This window comes from Apteryx rowi, unplaced genomic scaffold (assembly GCF_003343035.1).
Source record: "Apteryx rowi isolate R43461 unplaced genomic scaffold, aptRow1 scaffold_69, whole genome shotgun sequence".
In the NCBI taxonomy this organism is placed as follows: domain Eukaryota; kingdom Metazoa; phylum Chordata; class Aves; order Apterygiformes; family Apterygidae; genus Apteryx; species Apteryx rowi.
The window spans coordinates 2,819,788-2,844,945 of record NW_020450971.1 but is presented as its reverse complement, the minus strand read 5'-3'; the positions used below and the strand labels follow the sequence as shown (position 1 = coordinate 2,844,945).

Genomic DNA, 25,158 nt, shown 5'->3' with positions numbered 1-25,158 from the left:
GAGAGACACTGAGTAACAGAACCATGAAAAGCTGCGACTGCTGCTACCCCTTTCAAATAAATCAATACATGAAATCATCTGTGAGGCCAGCCCAAGTTTACTGATCTCTGCTAGGACTACTCGCTACCTGTTAGACACCCTGGATATTACCAGGAAAAACAGCCACTGTGGCAGAACACAATTAGTACACCACCAGTAAAAGAATCACTTATTGCCTGTAAGACAGAGCACGACCTAAAGCATTAAAAAAAAATCCTTTTGAAGCAGCATTAAAATGAAGGCTTAGAGCTTCAGTAACATTCACGTTTCTTCTGCTGTTTAATGCGCCAGATTTGCCAAGACTTAAGCTTTCCAAGAGAGGAAGATTTATATGAAGATGGTATTTATCAGTAACCAAGAAATTCTTTTGAATATTGATACTGCTTTTTCGTCATGTCACTAGAGCACAAAGTGACAATATTTCTAGGTAATGGGTCAAATTCTCCACTGGTTCAACTTACAGAGTTGTGCTTCCAGAGAATATGGTCCTGAATTAAGTATCTTACATATCTGAGTAGACTAAGAAAGAAACAGATGTAGTAAGGTATAAGAAACGTAATACCTTGTGCTTACGGAGGCTCCCTGGGCTGGTGGGTGTGGAGATTGGAGACTGCTTGGATTTGGGTGTAGACAGCTGACTGCTTGAGGTCCCATTTGCTGTCACAAAACAAGAGAGAAGCCAGCAATCAGACAAGCAAGAACCCAATCATTTCTCTCCTTTGGGGAGATGGAAGATATCCAAACAGTCAACACAGAAAAACTGTAGTTTATTCATGTTATGCAGGGGAAAAAAAACAAGCATGGCCATTCACCTGACTTAAATCTTTCTGTTGTTCAAGATACTGGGCTGTAAAATACAGTGAAATTCAAAATACATTGAAGAAGCAATATTTTGCCTTACAAATATTCACCAAACTGATCCAAGATACGCATCAACAGAAAAACAGAAGGACAATTTCTACATTCTCAAACAGTTTAGCACAGCTGAAGCCCCCAGGATTTAAAAGCACGAGTGGAAACCAAAGACTGCAGATATCCTGGATCCTACACAAGAAATGCTAGAAGTCAAGCACACATTAGAAATTATGCAAAAATCTAAATGACCGAGGGTTCTTCTGAAAACCTGGCATAAGCACTGGGCAGTGTGTCCTGGCTCCCCTTGGTGTCTCGAGGCCGGACACGTTCTGCAACTCCACCACTGCCAGCCCCAACCCGCAGAGACAGGAACGTGGCCCACCAAGGAGAGGAAAAGTGGTACTGCATGAAGCAAAGACCCCCATTTCAAAGATCAAAATCTGGCCTTTGGGGTTGTTTTGTTTGTTTGTGTTGTTTTGAGGAAAACAAAATTATTCTCAGTGTTCCTAGTCATTAAAAAATATGGTTCAGCTAAACCAGCTTTTGGAAGGGTTGCTCTGTGATGCATTCGCAGAGACAGCTTTTAATCAAAATGAAGGGGCCCAGGTCCATGTCAGAGTCGGCTATCATATATTTATTGGACTAAAAAGAAATCAAAGTAAACAGCATATTATGGAGAAAAGTGAAGCAAAACAAAATGGAATATGGAAAAATTAAGTTTTTCTTACCACTGATGTTCTTTGAAGTAAGCTAATGCCTTTGATAATTAACAAGTGTCACACTAAAAATTTCATAGGGATACTTCTCCTAGTGAGTATGGTCGTGCATACGTTCTGTATCAATTTCAGGGATACAGCCCTTCACCCTGGCCTTGTTACCACGGGCTGTAAACATATAGCTCTGTCAGCACAAGTAGCATTACCTGGGGGGAGGAAATTCAAACTCATGATAGCTATATCTAAGTATTATCTTTTCTGGCCTTTTCTTTTTGCAATCCAAGCAGCAGCAAGCTGGAGGCCTTATGAGCACTGAAATACGTTTCCTAGTCAAGTCTACAGAAAGTGACATTTCCAAAACCTACTCCAGATGTTAACATATTCAACACAATTCACAAAACTAAACCCCAMGTATTTTGATTGTCACTTTCTTAAATGGCACTAATGTTGCCAACCCTCTAGACAACTATACCAATCCCTCCCCCTCTTTTAAAGAAACTGTTTTTAATTGCTTTGATATTTCATATAGAAAGACAAGCATGTAATGATTCAGGCTTGTTGTCCTGCTCTCCAAGCGCCCAGAACCTCTGCATACCATTACTCTAACTGTAAAGGCACGTGGCATCCACAGGAGGATGGATAATTTCAACATATGGGACTTATACTTTCAGTTGTAGTAACTGCATATGCAAATTAGATATGCAATTAAGCAAGTATTTGAGTGTCTAGAGGAGGCCTAAAAAGTGTATAAAGTATCATACCTTGCCGCTGGCAAGGTGTGTGTTTTTAAGAGCAAAAATAGGAGTAACTGATAAAGGTGTAGTTAGGGAAAGCAAGGTGGCAGTATATCAGTATATGCACCTTCAGCATCACCACTGCCATGAAAAGTGGAAATGAGAATTAGGAGCATCTCAGAGGGCTGCAGCCCTGTGGAGGTGGCGAGGTTTGGCCTGGGTAGAGACGGGTGGGCTGAGTTGCAGCTGTACAGCCCTGACTCTAGTGATTCTGGCCAAGCTGAACTGAATTCTCATGTAAATGTGTGAGCATATTCCCTACCGCAGGTTTACACATATGCGCAGCAGCCAGTAGGGCTAAAATACATCAGGCCTTTTCATCAGTGCTTTTTTGCAGAGTCTGGTCCCAATCAAGCAAGTATTTTTAACCTCAGGCTCATTACTGTGGGGGATGGCTGGAGGTAGGCAGCTAAGTGTGCACTTGATTAACTGCCTCCGAGGGTCAACGGCAGAGCCTGGCTTGGCTTCAGCACTGCCGGATGCTTCACCTCAGTGCTCCAGCCCTGTGTTTGGACTGTGCTGGAGGTGATCAGCCTGCTCAGCCCCTCCTCGTAGAGCAGCTCCATTGGGTATAAACCATTCAAAATTACAAAAAAAAAAAAAAAATCACTGGAGCAGGGACTGAACTACATGTCACTACATGTCATGTAGAAAGAAATGTTCCTCCTTCCCACTCTGTGATCAGCAATTCCACACTGGACCTTAGATCTCTTTTCTGTCAATATGCCCATACACCCTTCCTGCTAAAACTTATGGCTTCATCAACTTGTGAAATCAAGTGAGTGTAAAGAAACATATGCCCCAAGCCACAGGATGGAGGAGGAGAAGCAAGAGCAGACATGTTATTCCAGCTCAGACTCAACAGATGCATGGTGACATGGGACCTCTATCTTCACATCCATCATTTCTATGCAAAAAGGACTGTTGGGAAGAGGAGGCTATTCATCATAGATAGCTTTTTCTCATTACAAATGCACCTCACTGAGGAAGTAGATGTCTCTTAAAAGTTGGTAGAAATAATGATTTCTCTATAATTGGGGAATGGAGTGACCCTTCACCTCCCTGTTCCACCCAGACCATTCTTTACTGCAGGGGGAGAAAACTAGTTATGGAGACCCAGAAGCTACTGCACACTGGTCACCACTCTGTGACATTTCCACTTTTCACTTTGCTCCAGTTCTACAAAGTGAGTTGCCCTTAAGGTTGGTGGGAAAAAAAGTAGAGTTCACTAACTATATGCCATATAATGAAGGCAGTTCAGACAAAAAGACACTGGATCTCTTTTATGCTTCTTTAGCAAGTGACTTTGGGTTTCCTGTTAAAGAAAWCACGGAGTAGAATAATTCTAATATGTCCTGTACTAGGTGGAATGCATCTCTAATTTCTAACATGCCTCTTTGTATTTATTTCCAATTATCACTGATCCTGAGGCAGGYGGTAATCCTTCCTAAGATGAAGAGCACCACTTAGAAACCCCAGGAAGAACCCAAATTTCCCTTCCACAAACAGGAAAACTGGAGAATGGCTAACATTCAGTGCGCAGCAAATGGATGTAATTGCTGCAGGGAAGGAGAGAAACTCCCTAATACAATAAGACTTTTAAGTGCTATAGCGGGATGTTAATATTTTATGAGCACTGATGAAAAAACAGACATGACATCCAAATCAGTAATCCAATGAGACGGATGTATATCATTACAGATACTCGAGTACAGTTTTGCAGCAGCAGCAGCAGCAACAATTAAGAAGCTCAGTTTAATTTTCTCTATGTCTCCTAATGAAGAATAGCATTCATAATCAAACTTGCACACATTTCTTCTGAACTCAATGCAAAGAAATAACAAGAGGCAAAGAGCAGATCCCAGGTGATATTTAATGCTGCTGCTCCACTGAAATCTGCTGATGACTTACAGTAGCTGGGGATCTCACATAAGCTCAGCTATTGGAAACCATTCTTCATAAACAGCTTTCATTTGAATTCGTTTGTTCTTTCTGTGGCTTTACTGTTTGTGTGTTTATCTCTTATTTATGGCATTGTATCTGATTTGCAACCTCAATTTACCTTAAAGCTCCTCTGTGCCTACGACACATCCTTTAATTGCACAATCACATGCCTCACTTTCCTCCCTAGGCCCCTTGCCTCCTTCAGTGCACAAGACAGTTTGTACTCAGGAAAAGAATCAGGCTTGTCCAGCAAAGAAGAGGGAGGATGGAAAATACAACATCGTGTCATGTTTGAGATGGCTAAGAGATATCCAGGTAACCTGAATTCTCTGCCTGCCTCTCCCACAGATATTTTAGCTGAATTTCTCAAATGCAATTGCTCCTTGAGCGCTGCTCAGGTTTGCTTGGCTAGCTGGGACTCTGGATCTGAATTTGCAGCACTGGTAAGCAGTGAGACCTGCAAATGAGGTTAGGGAGATCACCTTTTGAACCTGACATTTCTATCAATGAACAGAACTGGAAAAAAGCAGGGCCCAAGGATCAAAGGGAATGCTCAAAATCTGTGGCTATTTCTCTTCTTCTCGCAATTTGAAAAATGAGGCTAATACTCCTTGCCCCTGTGGGGTTTCCAGGGTTCTGCAGATGACTTCTTAGTTTGGGGAGCACACGCTCATACATCACAAAAGTGAGAGAAAAAAAAAACGTGAAATACGTGAACAATTTTGTCTCCAGGTGAGGGATTGAAGAGTCACCAAGAAAATAAGAGGGGCAATGACCAGAACAAGAGGAGCACAAAGCAGATGTAAAAATCGCAGCTCATTTACTGAGCACAAGCCATCCGGCCCCCCAAGACAGAGGAGCCTGTGGAAGAACTAAAGACTCCATTATAGTGCTCACTCAGGAGTGGAAGAATTCAGAATACGCCAACATCCGTCACTCAGGCACCATCCTAACTTCTAAGCACTCAGCTTTGCAGTGTTGACACCCTTTTACCATAGTGTTTTGCGAGGGCGATCTCTCCGCTGGGTGCATACTGAGGACTGTCAGCTAGCAGAACATAAGTGCAAGTGGGATAACAAGCTGCTCTATCTTGTGAGCAATGCAAAAGACATCTGCTGCCTTTTTAACACATTCATATATAATGACCCTCGGGAGCCAGATCTGCAGCCAGGACAGACGGACATTCTGTATCTGTTTTGCTAATTGCTGCTGCCTTGTGAATATGCTTTTGTCCCTCTCTGAACCCTGCCACTAGAGGAGTGAGAAATTAAAGTCTGAAGCCGTGCCTCAGAGCCCTGCTCATAGCCTCCCTTAGCCAAATCAGTGCAAGGCTGGGGAAAGTTGTGTTCACATTTCAGCACAGGTACCTGTGGCTCTGTACTGCAAGAGACTACGGTCATGCTGGTTTTAAAAATCATAGACTCTCCTACCACAGCACATGTATTTATACAGCAGAACAATCATCTATCATGTAAGTTACTGTAAGATGAAGTACGGTTTTCAAAATAAAGAAATAATGGCAAATGACATCCTATTTTCGCCACTGTTTTCCTCACCTGAAGGTTTGACTTCATATTACAGTGGCCTGTTAAAGAAATCTTTTGTCCTAATGTTGCCCAACTTCATGCTGACCCTACCACATTTAAATTTCACGGACTCTATACAACACCTTTGCACATCCTCCTCCTGGACAACATGAGAAGACTGCCTCACGCCCACCACAACATACCATTTTCTCAACACATCAGCACATAACAACCGTCTGTGAGCTGCTATGGCAGGACACAGCAGCAGGAACCCAGAGCCAACCTCCTCTCACCCAGTCCACCTCTAACATGCTAGGAGAAGGCATTGCAGGTGTGACTTAGGCTCGTTTTTATTGCTCTAAGCTGTGTCATTTAGTAAAGCTGGCTTCACAGAAAGAGATATAGAGGCAGGGAAGGACCACAGAAGTTTTGTACCTCCAATCCAGTGCTCTAAATTGCAATCAGGTATATTTGGGTCATCCCCAATAGACATCTGTCTAAATTATTTTTAAAAAAACAGCAAGTCTGACAGGGAATCACAAGCTCCTTAGGAGACCTGCTTCAGTGATTAATGATCCTTATAACAGAAAGGTATTCCTAATATCTAGTCTATATATCCCTTATTAAAAATTAAACCAATTACTTCCTGTCTTATCCCTAATGAACACAGAGAAAAATTGACCCTATCCTCTCTTTAAGACTTTGAATGCACTTGAAGAGTGTTAAATTGTTCCTTCGTGAACTTCCGAATCTGTCAACTTCCTTCAACCTTGCCTCTCAAGCCAGTTTCTGGGAATTTTCTTCTCTTCCTCTTTCTCAGCATGCCTGCGCAGAACAAAGTACAACACCCCAGGCTCAGCCAAGGCCAAATAGAGAGAGCAATCCCAGCCAGGCTCAAGGGCTGCGTTCCTGTCAGTATGTCCCAAGAAAGGCATGTGCTTTTTCTTAACAGAGCACCACCTGGCTGACATACATGCAGTCAGAGTTTCACCATAACTTTTAGATCTCTAGGCAGAGCTCATCCCAGTTCACACTGATATATGAGAGAGTAAAATCAGTGGAGGTCTACTAGCTGTCGTTTGGGGGATAGAGAAGAGAGAGGCACTTGGCTACATGCTTGTAGAGGGATCAGTAAAATCTTGTTGTATTTTGCTAACTCTGCCTTGCTGGAAACAGCATTTTGCGAGAGTTGCGTGGAGGATGATGGTGAAAGGCTGCATCACAGCCTCAGCATCAAAGAGATGAGAAGCTAAAGGATGTTCACTGGAAGGACAGTGGGAACTGCTGACCAGGCAGGCAGGGCCTTCCATTCAAAACAAACTGAGAGGTGAAAACAGCCCCAAATGGAGCAATCAGGGCAGTGTCTGCAGAAATTGCTGGATCAAAACAGAAATGCAGTGGTATCACTGAGAAGGTGCATATATGGGCTGGGGTGGGGAGGAATGAGAGAAGGATGAAAGCATTCCTCTTGGGAATATAGGACTCCCCTTGGGAGTACAGGTCCTGGTTTCATCGGCACAGCTACAGCTCTCAGACACTGCGCTCTGGCAACTGATCTCCATTAGAGGTAAGGAAACATGGCTGTAAGGACTGTGGTCTTCACCATCTGATTATATGAAGACATTTCTTCACTCTCCATTTATTCATTCATCTCATCTTCTTTCAATCATTCATTTAAATGACTGTGATGATAGAGAGATAAAAGTTCTGTCCCACCTCCTTTTCAGTGCTGGCTTTACACACTTGTTACATTTATTTCCTTCTGTATTCTGCCCTCATTCTGACTCACTGTTGGCCCAGAAACCACAGTCAGAAACGAAGCTTTGGGTGCCATCAGGGGAAACTGGACTCTGGCCCACAATACGATCTCCCTGTGGCTCTCCCAGAAAGTCCATTACACCAGGAGCCATGTTACTCATTGAGAAGTAGATCACTGGATCCATAGTCAAAACCAAAAGGAGTAAAGGGTATCAAAGGTAAATAGAGAGCATCTGGCACAGAAGGCAGATCCCTACATAGAAAGCTTCCAGGCTGGCAAATCAACTTAAATGGGGATCTACACAATGTAATTCCTGTGACTATGGCCGACACAGCATCAGGCCACACAGCTGTGTTAATCCACCTGCGTAATCTGACAAATTATTGCAGCAGTATCGAATGGCTGTGGCAGAGTGTGTGGTGTGCTGGAGCAGTCTTTGACCACCCAGAGGGTGGTACGGCTTTGCTCCAGGTGACTTCCTCTGTCAGAAGGTCTGGGGCACGTGCCACAGGACACCAGGCACGCAGGCGCTGGACATGGCTATCATCTCTGGCAATCTGGGAGCTGACAGCTTTGGTTTTGGCAATATTCTTCTCCAAATGCTTTCAGAACACACAAAAATCCCTAAATAAAGAGCCTAAGAGCTTTTTTCCCTGCATGATTCCAACTGTGGGTACACAACTCTCTGTACAGGTTGGTATCACTATCCTGGATAATCCATTGGGAAAGGAGGCATAAGCAGTTTCAGTGATGTACTCAAAGCCACAGAGTGAGTCAGTGGAAGAGAATGGGATAAGACACAAGTCTCCAAACACCCTGGCCTGCGTGGAGGATAGCTGCTGCTTGTGCACGAAGCGTTTCCACAGCTTTGAGTGAGAGGTGTTTTATTTATGTTGACACATGAAGATCAGAAGCGTTCATAGTGGTGAGCGGCAGGGGAAGCGGATGCAATGTTTTCATGCTGCCAGCATTTCATCCTCAGAATTAGCAGCACTAGCCAAGCTGTGCTGAAGTAATTTTTTCTTCTCTGTGTTATAGAAGCAACGTATTTCTTTTGTCCGCTGTCTGCTGGCAGCACTGCAGTCCACGCCAGTGCAAGAGGCCCAGCCCTGCATGCACAATTCGCTTTAAGACTTAGCTGCCTGCATGGACGATGGATGAGCACTGGCAAAGGCTACTGACCAGGGTCCAGCTGTAAATCCACTGCGTTCTACATTTTGCTCTTGATAAATAATGTACCGTTTTTCCATAAGCTTTTAAAGGAAAATGGAATAATTAGGATGAGAAATGGAAAAAGAAATAACATCCTTTCCTGTAACTGCAGGGTAATTGTAATGGTGACGGTTCAGACTTACTTCATTCAAGCAGCTTGGAGATTTATCTCAGAATCTGCATTTACATCCTCACCAAGATTTGACAGTGGCTCTCAGAGACTATGGTGGCAAAAATGATCAAAAAACTATGTGGAAAAGAACTGAAAAGAATAGAATCTAATGACAGAATCAAGGAAACTCCAAGTTCTGATACTACGACCATAACAATAAAAGAGAGCAAAGATAAAAGTTGCAAATGGGTAGGAGATCAAACACATAGCGAAATATTTAACATACTTGAAATACAACAGCTTCTAAATCCTTTCACAAATGAAATAGGTGAGAATTCTGCAAAAATGGGTCAGATCATCTTTTATTAATCAGGCTTTATTCAGCATTCCTTGCCTTTTTCAATGTGATAACTTCAAAATCCAGCTAAGCCTGTTGATTGTTTATGTAATAAAGTATTCATTCTTAAGTAACACATAAACCCACTTTATTACAAATCCAATGGGACAAGAACACAAGATCATATTCTTTTTTCTCTCTATCCTGATAAGACAACTGTCTTTGATTACTTTTCCAGTACCAAAAGATTTCCATCATTTTTATTCTCATTTATTCTCATTTCCATCATTTTTTATTCTCATCATTTATTCTCAACAGGATACGCTGCCATTTTTTCTGTATTGAAATCACAGAGGAAAGTTCGAAAGACCCTTGTCTAGATGGATTAGAGAAACTCGAATTGGCCTTCATTACTGGTCTTAACTCCAGGAGCTGATTATTGTTTAGTGTTTGTGGTTATTTTAATCTCCTTCCTAAAAGCTTCACTGTTTGACATAAAGCAAACAAGTAATAGTGTGTTCATTAAACTTCATCAGATGATTCACCATTTTGTTCCTACTGAGTCAATCAATCAGTTAAAATCAGGGACACAGTAATTGCCATTTCACATTATACTATATGCTCATGTAATAAAGTCTAATTCTGGTGGTAATAAGCACCTGATGCTTAGTTTAAATGCTGTCTCACAATTCACGCATGGCCTGATTCACAGATCACTGAATGGGACTTATTTATCAACAACAGATTTTGGATTTTGCCTTTAGTGTACCTAGGGAACTCTACCATGCATATGGGATTGTAAAAACTTTTTAGTTTATAGCAAACCTGAGTTTAAGAACAGTGGATATGGGAATACTGTGGGAAAGCTCTATAAATGCAGAACCACTTTCTAGAGAAAAGCTTTTTTTTTAAAACCAGAGTCCTGGCATGGACCAGCCAATATTATGTTGTCCTTTTCAATAGCTGAAGAACATCACGAGACTCTAAATAAATGTACTGTTTTCTGAGGCAAATCTTTTTGAATACTGTCAGGAGAATTTTATTTCCTGTAAGCCAGTACCTACTGATGGTCAACTGCTGTGTGGTGTTCACATGCAATGTGTTACCATGAAGGAGAAAAGCTACGCATTGCCTGTGCTAACACTGCAGGCCACTTGAATTCAAGCTATGAAGGTCTCCTGGAACAATTAAATGCTCATTTTGGGCTTTGGCCGTTTTAATGAAAGGCCACATGGGGATGGATGACACACCTAGAGATCCACTCTTTCCATTGCATGACTCTAAAAGCCACCAATTACCAGAGGTGTGATTCTCAGCCAGGCCTTAAGGTTACATGCTCTGCAGGTCTCACGGTGTGTTACACTGCCATTCCAGTTGCAGTGTACCTGGTTCAGGGACCTGTTCCAGTTCTAGGCTGTGCAATAATTAACGTTTGCATCACGCAGGAGCTTATTCTAAATCAGTCTGTATCTGTGGGGAACACACAGGAGCACTGGATGATCCTAACCCCACTATTACACTTAACAAACCAGAGAATCCCTCTCTGGTATTTATTAAGCACCCCTGTACACCAGCACCAGCTTTTTGTGTGTAAAAATGCAAACACCCAAGGTCAGTGTATCCAAAGACAAACAGTATATTTTTTTCCCCTCCGAGCAGAGTTAATATTCAGACGCCAGAAAACAATCACTCACCATCTTGATGGTTACCTGAATCGGCTGGAGACTTGCTCCGGCGCATGGGGGCTGGACTCTTTGCTGAGCTCTTCTGAGGTGTGGGAGATGACTTGCTGCCCGTGGCGGCCGCAGGGCTCCCTTTCATCACCCGACACTCTAAGGAACAGACAGCAAACGCGGTTATGTCCTGACCCATGCTCCCTGCCAGGGAAAGTGCCTATGGATATGAGGTATGAAACACCCACGGGCAGCTTAGGGCTTTCTGTCTCCAGGGAGCCACGAAAGCATGAGCACCAAGGGCAAAGCGGGTATCAGCACACTTTCTCCAGGGCAGCTGCACCAGAAAGGAGACTTTTTGGAGGGAGGGCAAGGAGCATTGCTCCTCTAGAGGAGGCCCCAAGACACGCTCCATCAAGGTCAGGCTGTTTCCCTAGCACTGCCCATCTCTGTACTTCTGTCCTAGGAGGATTTTCTGCCCTTCTCCTTCCCTTGGGTTCCCACCAACCAGTGGGCACCATGGAAATGGTCAGAACCTACTGAGGGAAAAATCAGGCAAAACCCAGTTAATTTGGTGTGAGCATAAAATGTAATAAAACGTCTATTCCACCCTTGAAGACCTAGTAGTAGGAATGATGAGTTCAATTTACACAGGTGGAGAAAGCCAGCTCACAGCACCACTTAAAGGTCTTGAAGGGGTGCATGGGCCACCTGGGCCAGGAGGCTTTCACCCAGCCTGAACCAACCTTCCTTCTGTGGTTTCACCAAGCTGCAACATTTCAGATGCACAAAGAAAAGAAGACAAAATAGTTTTACAAAAACATGTCCTCTGTCCTGGGCACTCAGCCCTTTTGGAAAGGTTTGTATACATACATCTAGTAGATTTATGTACTTAAAGACATGAGCCCCAACTGTGTTTCATTAAAAAATAAATACACCAGGAAGAGAGGAAAATGTAAACACAATCTACAGTGTCCTGCAGAAGGGAACTGAAATGCTAACAAACCTCCCTGTGTCCCAGGATTTCAAGCATGCCAGACCTTCAAAACCAGGGTTTATTTACATGTAGAGCTAAGAGTAAAAGCACTTTTCCATCCCTGAACTTAGTTAAGAGAAAGGCAATAAAAAGGGGATTTCCTCTTTGTCAAATGCTGACTGGTCTCACCTCATCTCTTACAGACTGTTCTCACCAAATACGTGAGCAATAGGTTTTTATCCCAGCTGTGAATTAGATGTCCAACATACAGACTATGTTTCATGGGCAAGTTCAGCTCTGCTTGCGTGGCTTTTGACTGAGAATCTCCTTGACTGGATTCTCTGATGGGAATGAAATAAGGCAGCACACAACAGACAAATAATTGGTCAACCAAAAACAAGTTGTCTGACCTAAATGTGTGTATTTTTATATATCAGAATATCTATGAAAATGTAATCACCCTAAATTTTTCCCCAGGCTTTCCTCATTCTCAGGCAGTCAAGAGTCAATCTTTTTTTCTTCCAGATGGTCTGTGAGAGAGTTTGCTGTTGGGCCATGCAGTGCAAGAATATAAAGGATGTCCTATGCTTCAGGGATATTGCATGGGGATAATTAACCTACAATGACTTTATTCCCTCACCTACTAAATGGTACAAAATAGATTTTGGAAACTGTAAATTAGGGATACAAACAGTGTGCATTTTTTTCTAAGATACCTGATATCTTAGAGATGATGCCATGGAAAGCCTGGTAGGACTCTAGCACTGATACATCCCCAATTTTTTATACACAAAGGGCAGTAATGGGGTGGGGTGGGGGGAAGACAGCCTAGTCCTCCTTGTCAGTAAAGAATATACACTGTCTTATGTGCTACGGTGAGATAGCCACTAGGGAGAGCTGTGCGAGAAAGTGCTCATGGTGTTAACCAGCCAAACCAAAACATGGGCAATATCATCTTCAGTCACTGCAGATGAAACATTTTTCAGGGCTCCAGCACTTACCTGTCTAACAAAAGTAGCACAACGCTTGGGCCTTGGGATGCGATTCGGTTGCCCAGCCATAGGCACCAAGGCCCCTGTGAGCTGCCCTGGAGTACAGCCTCTGCCAGCCCCTGTCTGATACCCGTCAGCTCCTCATGGGTAATTCAGGTAGCGAGCGGCATCTCAAATGGTGCCAAGCACCTATGTTTAGGCACCCAAATTATTCCCTAAATATCATTCCAATCGGAAAAAAATAACCCTAAAAAGTGGAAATACTCGATTTTGCCTCTTTTCAAGAGCTTATTCAGATTCCTCCCCCGCAGTAGAGAAAATCCTCAGAAAGGAACTCGACTTTGCATTTTCCAGCACAGAAAAGCTGACGCTGAGGAATTCCTCCAGCTCTGCCGCGGGCAAGTGCCAGTGCACCAAAGGCAATCACTGCCTGTTTGCACTCCTTGAAACAAGGCACCAAGGGGAATCCTGCCTATGCTGACAGCATGTCAACATGCCCCTGAACACCTCTGGCATGTGACACCTCAGTGTGTTCAATCTGGAAGCAGCGGGTACAAAACAGACAGAGCAGCAGCATCTGGAAGGTGCGCAGTAACGGGGATTATGGGGCGGAAGCTGCGGTGGGCAGTGAGGAGGAAAAAGATGACATAATCCTCTTTTATGCTATTTCTCATTTTGTTTCCTGATGTCCTGCCAGAGTGAACATAATAGCCAGCGATCTGAGCACATGTCATCCAAACGGGCAAGAAAAAGTACCCGTGACAGAGGAGGTTTTAATAAGTGACGTTCATCTGCAAGACATCAGGACTCACAGTTCTCCTGGCAGAGTCTGACTTGTAACAAGGAAGGATGATGGGTGCATAATGGGAAAACGCTGCTGACTGATAGCTCCTCATCTGTTTGTTGAGAGGTGCGGGGCACTCTCGCTTCCCCTGAAAATACCACTACGAGGTGCAGTTGCTCAGTGTCTGCTCAGCAGCAGGCTTGGCTTATTTTTGTTAGAGAAATCCAAGCTGGAAAAATTAGTAGTAACCAGGAGTGTAGGCAGAGATCTGGGCTTCCCATCAAGTTGTGCTGCTAGGATTGCATCCAAACTGTTTTACAGTGTGAAACTCCCCCCGGAGCTGACTCAACTGTGGAGTGTTAAAATAAAATATGAAGCTCAGGTTACAGATTGCTTCCCCGGCCGACACAGGCTTTATTCTCTGTCTGCAATGTTTCAGCTGAACCTTGGAAACTTTCTTTGAAATACCAAAGACCACCAAATGGGTTCATCTGGAGTACACAGGTCAGAAGTACCAGCATCAAATAAAATCAGGCTTGCAAAGGAGTCATAAAAATGCAGTGCTTGGAGATTAGAGGTCGCTTGGCTTCCTGGTATACAACAAAAATTCTATTTGATCTTCAATTCTGAGTCAGTTTGTGGCACATGAGATAGCATGTGATTTCTGTTCCTTACACAAGATACCTAGAGCTTCAGGAAATATGGGTCTGAATGTTTGCAGACCACATTTTCTCCTACTTTTTAAATGGGTTGGATTAATTCACAGGCACCAGCGCACAGCTGCGCTAGTGGTATGCACAGTCGCCAGGTGGGGTAGGTGGTAAATCCTACAAGCAAGCTCTACATGTTCTCTGAAATCAAAGATTTCATGGTTTAACTGATCATAGAGACTTGCATTATCATGGATCTGTGGTTGCAGTTGTAATGGGGACAAATACTAGTGCTGTCCCACATAAGGTGGGAATTATTACCCCTTTCTGCTTTTTCCTTTTTCAGTCAGCAAAAGGAAGTAGTGGAGAGATTTTTCCCTTTAACTATGCTTGCTCCCATTTTTTAATGGAGTATATCCATAAGGACAAGAGTGATTAACTGTGTGGGGAGGTGTATATATGTGTTTTTCTTGATCAGAAAAATAGAGATTATTTTCTTGCTGTTTAGTTCTCAAGAAGAATATATCCAACTGAGTGCAACTGCATAAAACTGAAAGGACATACGCTACTGGATTTTTCAACAGGATGTCAAAATGGTGGTATATTGTAGAATTCCACCTTTTTTGACTTAGGCTACATCTGTCAGTGTTTGCCAGATTATAATATTTGCTGACTGTTCCAATATGCCAAAAGGATGTTGTATTCCATGTACTAGGTCTTAAAAAACAGCACAAAAGCATGCAGCATTATTATTATCCAATACAAGCAACTGAAAGGAAATCAAATAAAAACACAGACTGGAGAGCAGTGTGTGTTTGATGTTACCGCTTTCATCCAGAGAAAAGTCATCCTGTGCATAGCGGAATTTTTCTGGACCACAGGCGATAAACACATCATCATCCCCAAAGAAATCATGGAGACAGGTCACCTACAGAGAGAGCAAAGTCATTTATTTTATTTTTAATTGGCAACATTCTGATGTGGCTCAGTTTTAATTTAAGCATGAGGGTACTGTTTCTCTGTTCCCCCCCTCCCATGCTAATTCGGTCCTTTTTTCTATAAGCTTGTTGCACAACACACAACGTTCTCCAGCAAGTCAACCGTAACAGTACAATTAAAAAAATGAAGAAAAAATCCCAACCACCTTGCAAAATCCAGTGAGGTATGGCCTTTCCAAGCCATTCAGGAGTTGACAAGCTACATTAGTCATCCTAATGAATGATTCAGGCATTCCTGATATTTCTCTAAAATACGAAGCAGGGGTGGCCCCCCCACGCCATGTTGTTCAGCCAGGCTGTGACACCATTGCCCATGCTGATGAGTACCTTAGCACCAACAAGGCCTGCAAAAGCAAAGGACCACTGAGAAGGTAAAGAGACACAGAGTGGGGTGTCGAAAGCTGTCTGAGATACACAGCAGCCACGGTCATGATGGCTAATGTCTCTGAACACCTCACTTCTCTGTTTTGCCATCCTAAAAGGGCAGAAATTATGTCTTGCAGCATCCAGAGCTCCAGACCCTGCGTCTTGCCGTGCAGTATTGAATGGAGCCGGGGATGAATGAAAGCAACACACAAGACGAGGGAGTTCCAGATCCTCTGATTTTCTCAGAGACCTGACATCTGAGAGTTTGGAAATCTGAAAATGCATGGCAGACCTCAGGAAGCATGCTGTGAGGAAGGGAAGTTTAAAATGCAGTCACCCTGGGAGCTAATCCCCAATGAAAGCATATTCAACTGGCAGAGATCTGTAACTCACCTTAGTACTCTACAGATGATGGATGTGTTGTTATTTTAACAATATTTTTAACAAGATCAAGAGGTTCTACTGATTGGTCAGAAAATCAAACAAAATATCTGCTTAAAAGGAACAAGGAAAATGAAGAAAGTTCTAAAGAATTTAAGTTCTGAAAAGCAGCTCTGAGTGATAAACCTTGCTCCAAGGCTGTGCTGAGCCCTGCAGGCACACAAGGATGCATCAGGCTGGTATCTTTGCCTCCTGTCCTCCTGATTCTCTGTAATTAGCTGGGAGGGGAAGTAGAAGACAAAATTACCACCCACCACTGTCATCCCTGCTGGCTGAGGAATACCATATCAGTGGCTGGTGGATGCCTTAGCTCTCTTGACAGCCAGAGCATCCCACTTGCTTTTTTCCCAAAGCGTGGGGCATGACAAGCTCTCTAGGTGCATCTGAGCAATCCGACAAATAAAATCCTGATCTGGAAGTGACCTGGGACAACGGCAACACCCTTGGTTGCTCCTACTCTTTTTCTGCAATATAATGTATGTTGAAGGCATTTTGTTTGTTTGCAACAGGACTCAAGTTCCTTCAGGATGTTAAGAAACTTTCTGTGGAGTACACAGCGGTGGGAATGAATATTCTCTGGGCCTTTCTGGCACAGCCACCTACTTCATACTTGCATGTAATTGCAAGGAAATGGGCCCCCGATCCCATCCTACGTTTCCACCATAATGACAACTGAAGCCACATGGAGACATCCTAAGACACATCAAGACCTGCTGACACTCCCTTTCCAGAGAGGTGGGCCTCGCTCTGCTCCAGCTCACCTCCCTCAGCTGGCACATGCTGCAGGAGGTATAGCCCCTCATCCCTGTCTTCTACCCTAAATACAGTATGCACACACGAAAGAGTATACAAGTGTTGCTCAAAGTGAAAAAGACTGTGACTGCACTCACTTTAAACCTTGCTTGCCCAGATCCCAGCCCATGTGGGTGGGTGTGGGAAACGCTCCGAAACCAAGCTCAGCCGACTCCAGCTGTATGCTGTGGCCATCAGTGGCTTTGCTTATTTTAGTGGGAACATCAAAAAGGGCTGAAAGGCAACACCTTCCTACAGAAGGCACCTCCACTCCAACACCATTAGCACTTCAGAAGGAGGTAACACCTCTGCACCCAAGCAGCTTACAGAGCTGGCGAGGAGACCTCAGCACCACCTGCCTTCCGCTCCCTCTCCCCGTCCCTCTGTCACTGTGCGGTGGGTTGGCTGGTAGAGCTGGAGCCTCCCCGTGCATCTTCCAGATCGGCCAGGACAGCACTGCCAGTCACGGTCCAAAAACCACTTCATTAGGTGCTGCAGTGTGAATAATGAGCCATTCAGATCTTTACTATTACCCCCTGCACAGTTAAAGTTGTGGCACATTAGTTACGCAGTTACCAATGAAATTATGGAGGTGATTATATAGCGACAGCAAGATAACTACGCACATGGTGACTCCCCTGGAACCAGCGGTAATTACACCGTAACTCAGGTTAATGCTGTTGTGTTATCTCCGGGTAACTGGTGTTAATTCGTGTCATCTCAGTGCAATACTGGGGGGATATGTGTACCTCATCGCACTTTGGGGAGAACCTTAAACACCCCGACTTGTCATCAATATCTTGCAGAAAATCCCCTTTATCAGGCCCTGGCAGGCTGACAGGTGGTCTTCTGAAGCAAAGAGAGATGATGCTCTTCCCTCTTCACAAAACACTTTGAAAACAGTATGAAGTGTAAAGTATCGCTGTTATTTTTAAGAAAGGAAGAAAGTTACTGAGGAAATGTTGGGAGCACTTCCATGTTCCAAGCAGCTGTGTAGCCATCAAGAGGCAAATGCTCAGCACAGTACCTGTCTGCGAAGGGTTCTTTAGGAGACACCAAGGTACCTCCACCCCATTGACTTTGCCAGCTGTTCCCTCCCCTGGAGCTTCAGCCTGAGGTCCTGACATCCTTTAACCAGCCATCTAATGAGTCAGTGCTGTGCCACAAGGACAAAAACTGCTCATTCTTGAGCACGGCACATGGGAACACCTCCAGCATCCAGCAGCCTGCTGCAGCCCACCAGCAGTGCTCCACAGTGTCTGAGTGGGATCAACAACACAAGCATGCACCTGCGAGAAATGGGCAAACAGATAAAAAAAAACCCCAGGTTCCAGTTTTTGAGACCGTTCCAAGCAACCGCAGGATCAGCACCGACACTGGCAATGGAAGCGCCGGGCTAACAGCTGCTGTCCCTGGCTCTGGCAGGGCTGGACACTGGGGTCTTCGCAGAGGGTCGGGGCACAGCAAGGGACTACAGAGGGCGCTGGAAATAACAATTAGAAACTTACTGTAGACGGAGCTGAATTTCCATATCTACTGATCTGGTTGAGCTGGACTGCGAAAAGTTAATTTCAAGCTCTAATAAATCAAATATAAAGAAGGCTTTTGGCTATCTTAATGAGGCTCAGAATTTCACACTGGTTAATATAATGTATAATTAAAGCAGAGCCTAAGACTGCCAGCTCTGGCTGCAATGCCAAACATTAGCGAAAAGCCTGCTTTTCACATCTGCATGGCTTTCAGAATGGAGCAAGCTGAAATCTTCTATGGCTTCAATGAAAAATAGAATTTTCTTGGCAACCTTCAATGAACTCTAATTTCTATTTGACTAAAATTAGGTTGAAAATAGTTAACGCATTACCTATAAGGAATTCTCCCACAGAAAAGATGATATTTCAAACCAGGACAGGGTATTACAGTCCTCCCTGAGGATGCGTGCCATTGATTCATTTGCAAATAATTGGGTTTGGCTCAATATACAAGTTCCCATCTGAATGCTATGCAATGTATTTATACCACGGAAAAGACTCACAGGTTGCTTCGCTCACCCTTCAATATGGAAACACAGTGTAGTTAACTTAGCACTAAGCTAGATCACAACATAAGAGTTCGAAAAGTTTGCAGCCTTTTAGATGAAATCAGAAAGAATCTAGAGGTGCTTTTACTGTTTCCAGGTCATGACACAAAATGTATATTTTTTCCTTGAATTCCCACCACCACCACAAGCAAAAAGAAAAACTAGGCAACCAAGAAAACCTTCAGAAATAATTCAAAAGTCCAAATGTGGTGGAAAACTACAAGCATGCCCAAGAATAGAAACCTGATTACGTATCAGGCAGGGATACTAGCAACTCACTGTTGCATTCTTGTTCCTTCAGATAGTAAGATATTGTGCATGTTTTATAATTACAATCAGCCGGCTGGCTGAGTACTGAAGGCCAATAAAGAACCTAGCTGGTCTGCTTGTTGAGCTCCAAGCACTCAGGAAATGGTAACTTCTGTATTTGCTTTACTTCTTCCCTTTTCTTCCCTGCTGCAACTTCCACTCTTAAAAACCCACCATAATATAGTATAAAAGACACCCAAAAGCCAATCCCTCTCCTCCCCTCAAACAGTGCCAAACAGCAAAGTTCAGGAAATGCATCACATGTTATGCAGTTTTAACTTAGCTCCGTTGCCTCTGTTCACCATGTATGTGGTATTTCCTATTTCACTTGTGTTTATTAACTGTAAATCCTTGCTCTGGATGCCTTGATTATTACTGTATGTCCCTGCAACATGTCCCATATGTATTGCTGTCAACATGAAGTTGCTGGAGTAAACTTTCTTTGCGGAAACATGTGCCCTAAGGGCTGGATCTTACTGCATCAGACCCATCTTGTCCAAGTGGTGCCTAGTAAAAACACCACCAGGGAAAGCGCTGCATACGCACAGCCGCGCAGGCCATGCCGCCAAAGGGCAGCGAGCGGCTCTGCAGACCCCCCCTTACCCAGGACTCACCGTTTTCTCTCCCAGCGCAGGGTTGCTCTTGACCAGCAAAGTACACATCAACAAAAATGTATCCCAGCCAATAACCTGAAAATCACTGTTTTAAATGCTGCATTTTGCTGTTATCCATTAATTTATTAAAGCGCAGGACAGAAAACTGATAATAGCCTGCTAGTGCAAGGATCTGTGCTACTACCAGAAAATGGCAATTTTGCTGGTGTAACTGTTACCATGAACCAGTGACAATGACACTGGAAACCATCAGATTAGTAAGATTTTGTCTTTTTACATTTTCTAATTTCCAAACTTTTTTCATTGTAATGACAGATTAAACCTGTGTATACAAAAGAAAAACTACAGTAAATAGGATAAATAGTATTGGTTTCCAAGCTAAATGTGCATGTCTTTGTTTAAAAGAGGATCATATTTAATTTGAAATTCAGGATTAAAAAGACAATATTGACTTAAAAAGGATCATATTACATGAAATGTTTACAATCTATTTCCTGTAGCTTAAACAATTCTAATGAAGGAAGTTTTGTCATCACACCCCAGTAGAGTAGACAAGGCACAAATTTATTTCTTGCAAAGCAATTATTTCTAATAGATTTCATGGATTTTCTTCTCTGTGTTAAGGTTTGATTTTTTTAGCTTTACAACATAAATTATAGAAGAAATAGAAGTTGGTAGAGATTAACAGCGATTTTAGGGAGCGCAAGACCATTTGCAATTTCTTAGGTTTTTATTAAACATGGCGTATTTTCTCCTTAAATGAAACTCTGCTCTTCTTATATTAGAAAAAACCTTCCCTGAGAGGGCAATGTAGCTAGGATTTCCAAGAGGGGGTCCCTGCAGTGACACTCCATTAGCGTCTGCTGCAGCAATTTTAATTGCAGAAAGGAAAGATATGGCCTTCTGAGAGATGCTGAGTCTCCTTGTTCATTTTCATACAGGAGTTGTAGAACTAAGCATTTTTCAGCCTTTTGACAAAATGGAGCTCGCTTCAAATGTCTCTCTGGATGTGAGCTCTCTGTTGGCTGAAATTTCTGTGACACTACAGACATCGCTCTGCGTTCACCAGCGAAAGGAGCAGCAAATACACAGGATATACCTGCAGAGTTGTGAATAACTGGCTATTTCTACTATGCTCCAGGAGGCAGCAGTAGTATTTAAAAACCATAATTCAGTGACAAATAACTAAAAGGAACTAGAAACTAAAAGCCTTTATCCGCCAGTTTAAGCCTGAATCACCTACCAGTGTAAAACCATGCTGTGCTTTAAAAAGGTGTTATGATTAACCAGCACCTCCTGTTCCCTTTAATAATGTGCAGCATGACAGTTTGCTGGGTCTGCATGACTAGCAGGTCGACCTCACTGTCACTCTCAGCTACCACAGATATGAAGAACAGCACAGCAGCAATGCAGACCGCTGCCATGTTTCCATTACTTTCACTGCTTGATGAAGCTCTGCAGCTCCTGGAGGAGCTTCAGCAGGAGGCCTCCAGCAGCCTGGACTGGCCTTCACCGTTTGCTGAGAGGAACATGGGGCAGGTCTCTGAAAAGAAGTGTGTCACCAGGAGGCTTAACTGAGCTGTCTTCCTCCCTGTCTTTGAGAAATTACTTTATCAGAGGTTCCTATTCATAGCTGGTGGAGCCAGGCGAGGCTGTAGGACAAACGGGCAGACGCTGCAGCTAGTGACTCTTCAGAAGAGTGATTTATGTGTATAATCCTGCCCCCTGACTTTCCATCTCTTCCTCACATGCAAAGACCTCTGCCTAAGACGGGAAGGAGAGATCGGGCTAAGGAGATTTGCAGTAAGATCACAACAGGATCAACTCAGGGCTGAATTTCTTCCATCTTGGGGACTTTCTTCTTGAACCAGCGGCTTGATTCTCCAGAAGCCTTAGGGAAAGTTAGCGCTAGGCTTCTTCCTCTGTTTCTTCCTCTGTTGGTCATGATGACTTTGATAACTTTTCTCTCTGTCAGATCCCTTCTGTTCAAGGATTTAGAAGACAGAACAGGAAAAAACTGAATAAACTGAAACACAGGAAGTTCCATCTGAATATGAGGAAAAATTTCTTTCCTGTGAGGGTGACAGAGCACTGGAACAGGTTGCCCAGAGAGGTGGTAGAGTCTCCTTCTCTGGAGATATTCAAAACACGCCTGGATGTGATCCTGTACAACATGCTCTAGGTGACCCTGCTTGAGCAGGGGGGTTGGACTTAGATGATCTCCAGAGGTCCCTTCCAACCTCAACCGTTCTGTGATTCTGTGAAAAGATCCCAGCACAGGGACAGGCTCAACTGTTCCCTGCATTTCTGCAGATCTGATGGCTATGCTCAGGAAGAAGAGAGATGTCTATTTGCTTTCTTCTTCGGACTGTCACACTTCCTCAGTTTGGAAGCCTCCTAAGTTCAGAGCAGGGAGACCATAGAAGACAATTTGTATGCAACACCTAAATAAAACCCATCAACAGCAGAACAGAGTGAACACTTACTTGGATTCTCTAATTTGCTTTGATAAATACTATAAAATCAGCATACTGGACCACCTGTTAGCTGAAGATAACTAATATATTTTAGAAGCCTGCAAACGTCCATTCTCTCTCAACATTCAAGCACTAGAAAACGTAGCTGGAGCTCAGAAGTCGGAGTAGGAGCTAAACAGGCACTGCGAATTTAACTGAGCTGAGACCATAACTAAACTCTGTTCAAACTCAGGTTTAAATCAAGCCAGAAATCTGATGGACTTCTTTGTACACCAGCACCTTTACAAGTCAAAGTGGCAGTGGTATGTTTACTTCAGATCCGAAAAGCCAAAGTCCTAAATCATGAAGGCAACTTTGCTTTACAATTAATCAGTTGTGTGTTTGCAATCAATAAAGCATGATACAAAAACAAAACGCAGAGACATGTCCGGAGCAAGGTCATGTGTCAGACTGAACATTAGGAACTAATGAACATGCCCAGTGGACTTTACAGGAAATACTTTCTCTTCTCTCACAAGCTCTTCACCACATGTCCAGAAAGGAGATTTCAGAAGACTTAAGGAGATGTAATGCAAAATAAAGATGTTGATACTGGAATGCACAGCACTTAATACAGTTTTTTATAACAGTCTAAAGACATGACTGCAAGCCTAGAGTAGACACTGAACTGATTTACATTTTATTAGATTTTGGTTTCCTGCATTTAAAAAGAAAGGATGTTTGGATTCAATTATTTTTCTAAGTATGCACACACCCACTCAATAGATTCCACATTTGCATTCACAGAAACAGAATTACTGATCTCCTCCTAGGAAAAAATACTGCTTAAAACGGATGAACAACAAAAAGATGAACCGAAAAATCAAGGATGTTGACAAATGAATCAGAAGCACTCCTGTATGCTCAGCCCATGCCAAGGAAGTATGTGCAATTAAACTGTCTTTGGGAAGCCACTCTCTGAGCTACCCAGCATTACAGGAAGCTGACTCTGTCTTCTGCTCTCGCATGCCACCGAACATCCATGTAGAAGCCTAGTGAGACCAAGGTCGTGCTGTCCCTTGCTACTGTGATAGCAGTGAGCCATCACGAGGGGAAGGAAGAAGCGTCTCTACCATCTAGGTTTCAGGGTCCGTAATTTGCCCCCTTCACCACTCTCTATAAAATCCTAAAGTGCGACTTCCATTGCTGAAAACATTAGTCAAAGGTTGCAGCTCTCTCTTGCGTTCATGGAGAGCCACAGCTCACAATTAAGTCTAGATTGATTAAAACAAACAAACTCCACTCTTCTGTAGAGATTTTTTCCTCCTTTCTCACCTCTAGCAGAGAAAATTCTGGCCAAGTTGGCATGATTCAAGTGTTTTCTGTGATGTGTTAGGAAATTTTTACACTACTTTTCATCATTTCTCCAACTTCATATTTTTTAGATTGATGAAAAGCCCAGATCCTCTTCATTAAGCTGAATAGTACATTATGTTGATTACAGGTGCTTTATATCCACTTGGACTATTTTGTTACAGTGCAACTAAACCAGAGTAAGGACACCAGCTTCTGACCAACATGTATTATTTGCACTGATTCTGTGATGCTTATTCAAGTGGAATAAGAAATATTCATGCATGTATATTTACAGCAGCTTGTAAGACTTCATGCATGAAGAAACACTGCAGCACAAAGTGCCTATTTATTTAAGTATTGGAAAAAGATCAGTTTGAAATAGAAGAGAATAAAAAATAGGGGGAAAAAGACAATAAGCAAGGTATCCAGTAGGAATGTTAAAACTGAATTTAATATATCTGGTGAATAATTGGTGCTTCCAAACTGTGTGAAATCCAATTAGCCCCTGGAAGAAAGGTTAGTTTGTTATCCCCATTCCCTATTCATACGGAGGGGACTATGAAACAGATATTCAGGCTGCTGATTCTTTTTACCCAGAATAAAGGCTTGTTCTCGCATTCACACGGGTATTATGCTGAGGACAAATGTGCCGTGCAGTTCAGGGGCATGAGCAGCGCAGACATCAACACCAATATATAAAAGATAACGCTTTCTCCAGTCAGAAAACCATAAAACCATAAATCCTAGACAACAGATTAAGACCAGGAAAGGAAAGATTTCCAGCACAAATTGCCAAAAAACAGCTAGCATGTAAGAATGCAGAGAACTGTCAAACCATTCTTCCTAAGTGTCCCCCTTTGTCACTCCAAGAGGAAACAGCTGTTCTGGAGCACAAAAGACCGTCAGAAACTTTGGAAATAGCACGACTACATGGCCAATGGCAAGCGACACTGTGAGAAATGGCAGCCTTGAAAGTGGGGGCACAGGGAGCCTATCAACCTCCTCAAGGTCAGCCTGAAAAAACAACGGGCTGAAATTTCCAGTTAATGGGATTTCCAGCAACGAGCTCCTAAAACCGATAGCTGTTGCTGATCCTGTTGTGCATATCTTCATAAAAGAGAACAGCTCTTGCTCAGCTTTGTGCGAGTTTTTTTTTAGCTACGACAACGGTGCTGACTGTGATGGAAAGGCACTGGTAAATAGATCCTCACGCTGGTTAAAAAAGCAAACAAAACACTCCTGTGCCAGGCCTGAGTGGGCTGGATGCATGCCCTCAAACAACCACCTCCGTCTTCAGTGAGCGCAGAAAGAGAACTACCATTAGCTGACCTACAAGCCCAGCATGGTAAAAAGCTATGCTGAGCATTTATGACTTATAAG

At 43.2% G+C, this 25,158-nt stretch overlaps 1 protein-coding gene across 4 annotated transcripts in view; it reads right to left on the bottom strand.

Moving 5' to 3' along the window:
- The window catches only part of DCX (doublecortin), a 76,464-nt gene that overhangs the window by 3,610 nt on the left and 47,696 nt on the right, over nt 1-25,158 (bottom strand). Inside the window, exons 3-6 of one of the 4 annotated variants that reach the window (XM_026086308.1) lie at nt 15,195-15,297; nt 10,989-11,126; nt 602-696; nt 232-234 (exon numbers count right to left, since the gene is read on the bottom strand). In XM_026086308.1, the coding sequence (XP_025942093.1) occupies nt 232-234; nt 602-696; nt 10,989-11,126; nt 15,195-15,297 (339 nt within the window). The remainder of the gene's footprint in view (nt 1-231; nt 235-601; nt 697-10,988; nt 11,127-15,194; nt 15,298-25,158) is intronic. The other 3 variants (XM_026086307.1, XM_026086304.1, XM_026086306.1) reach the window with 3 other exon arrangements.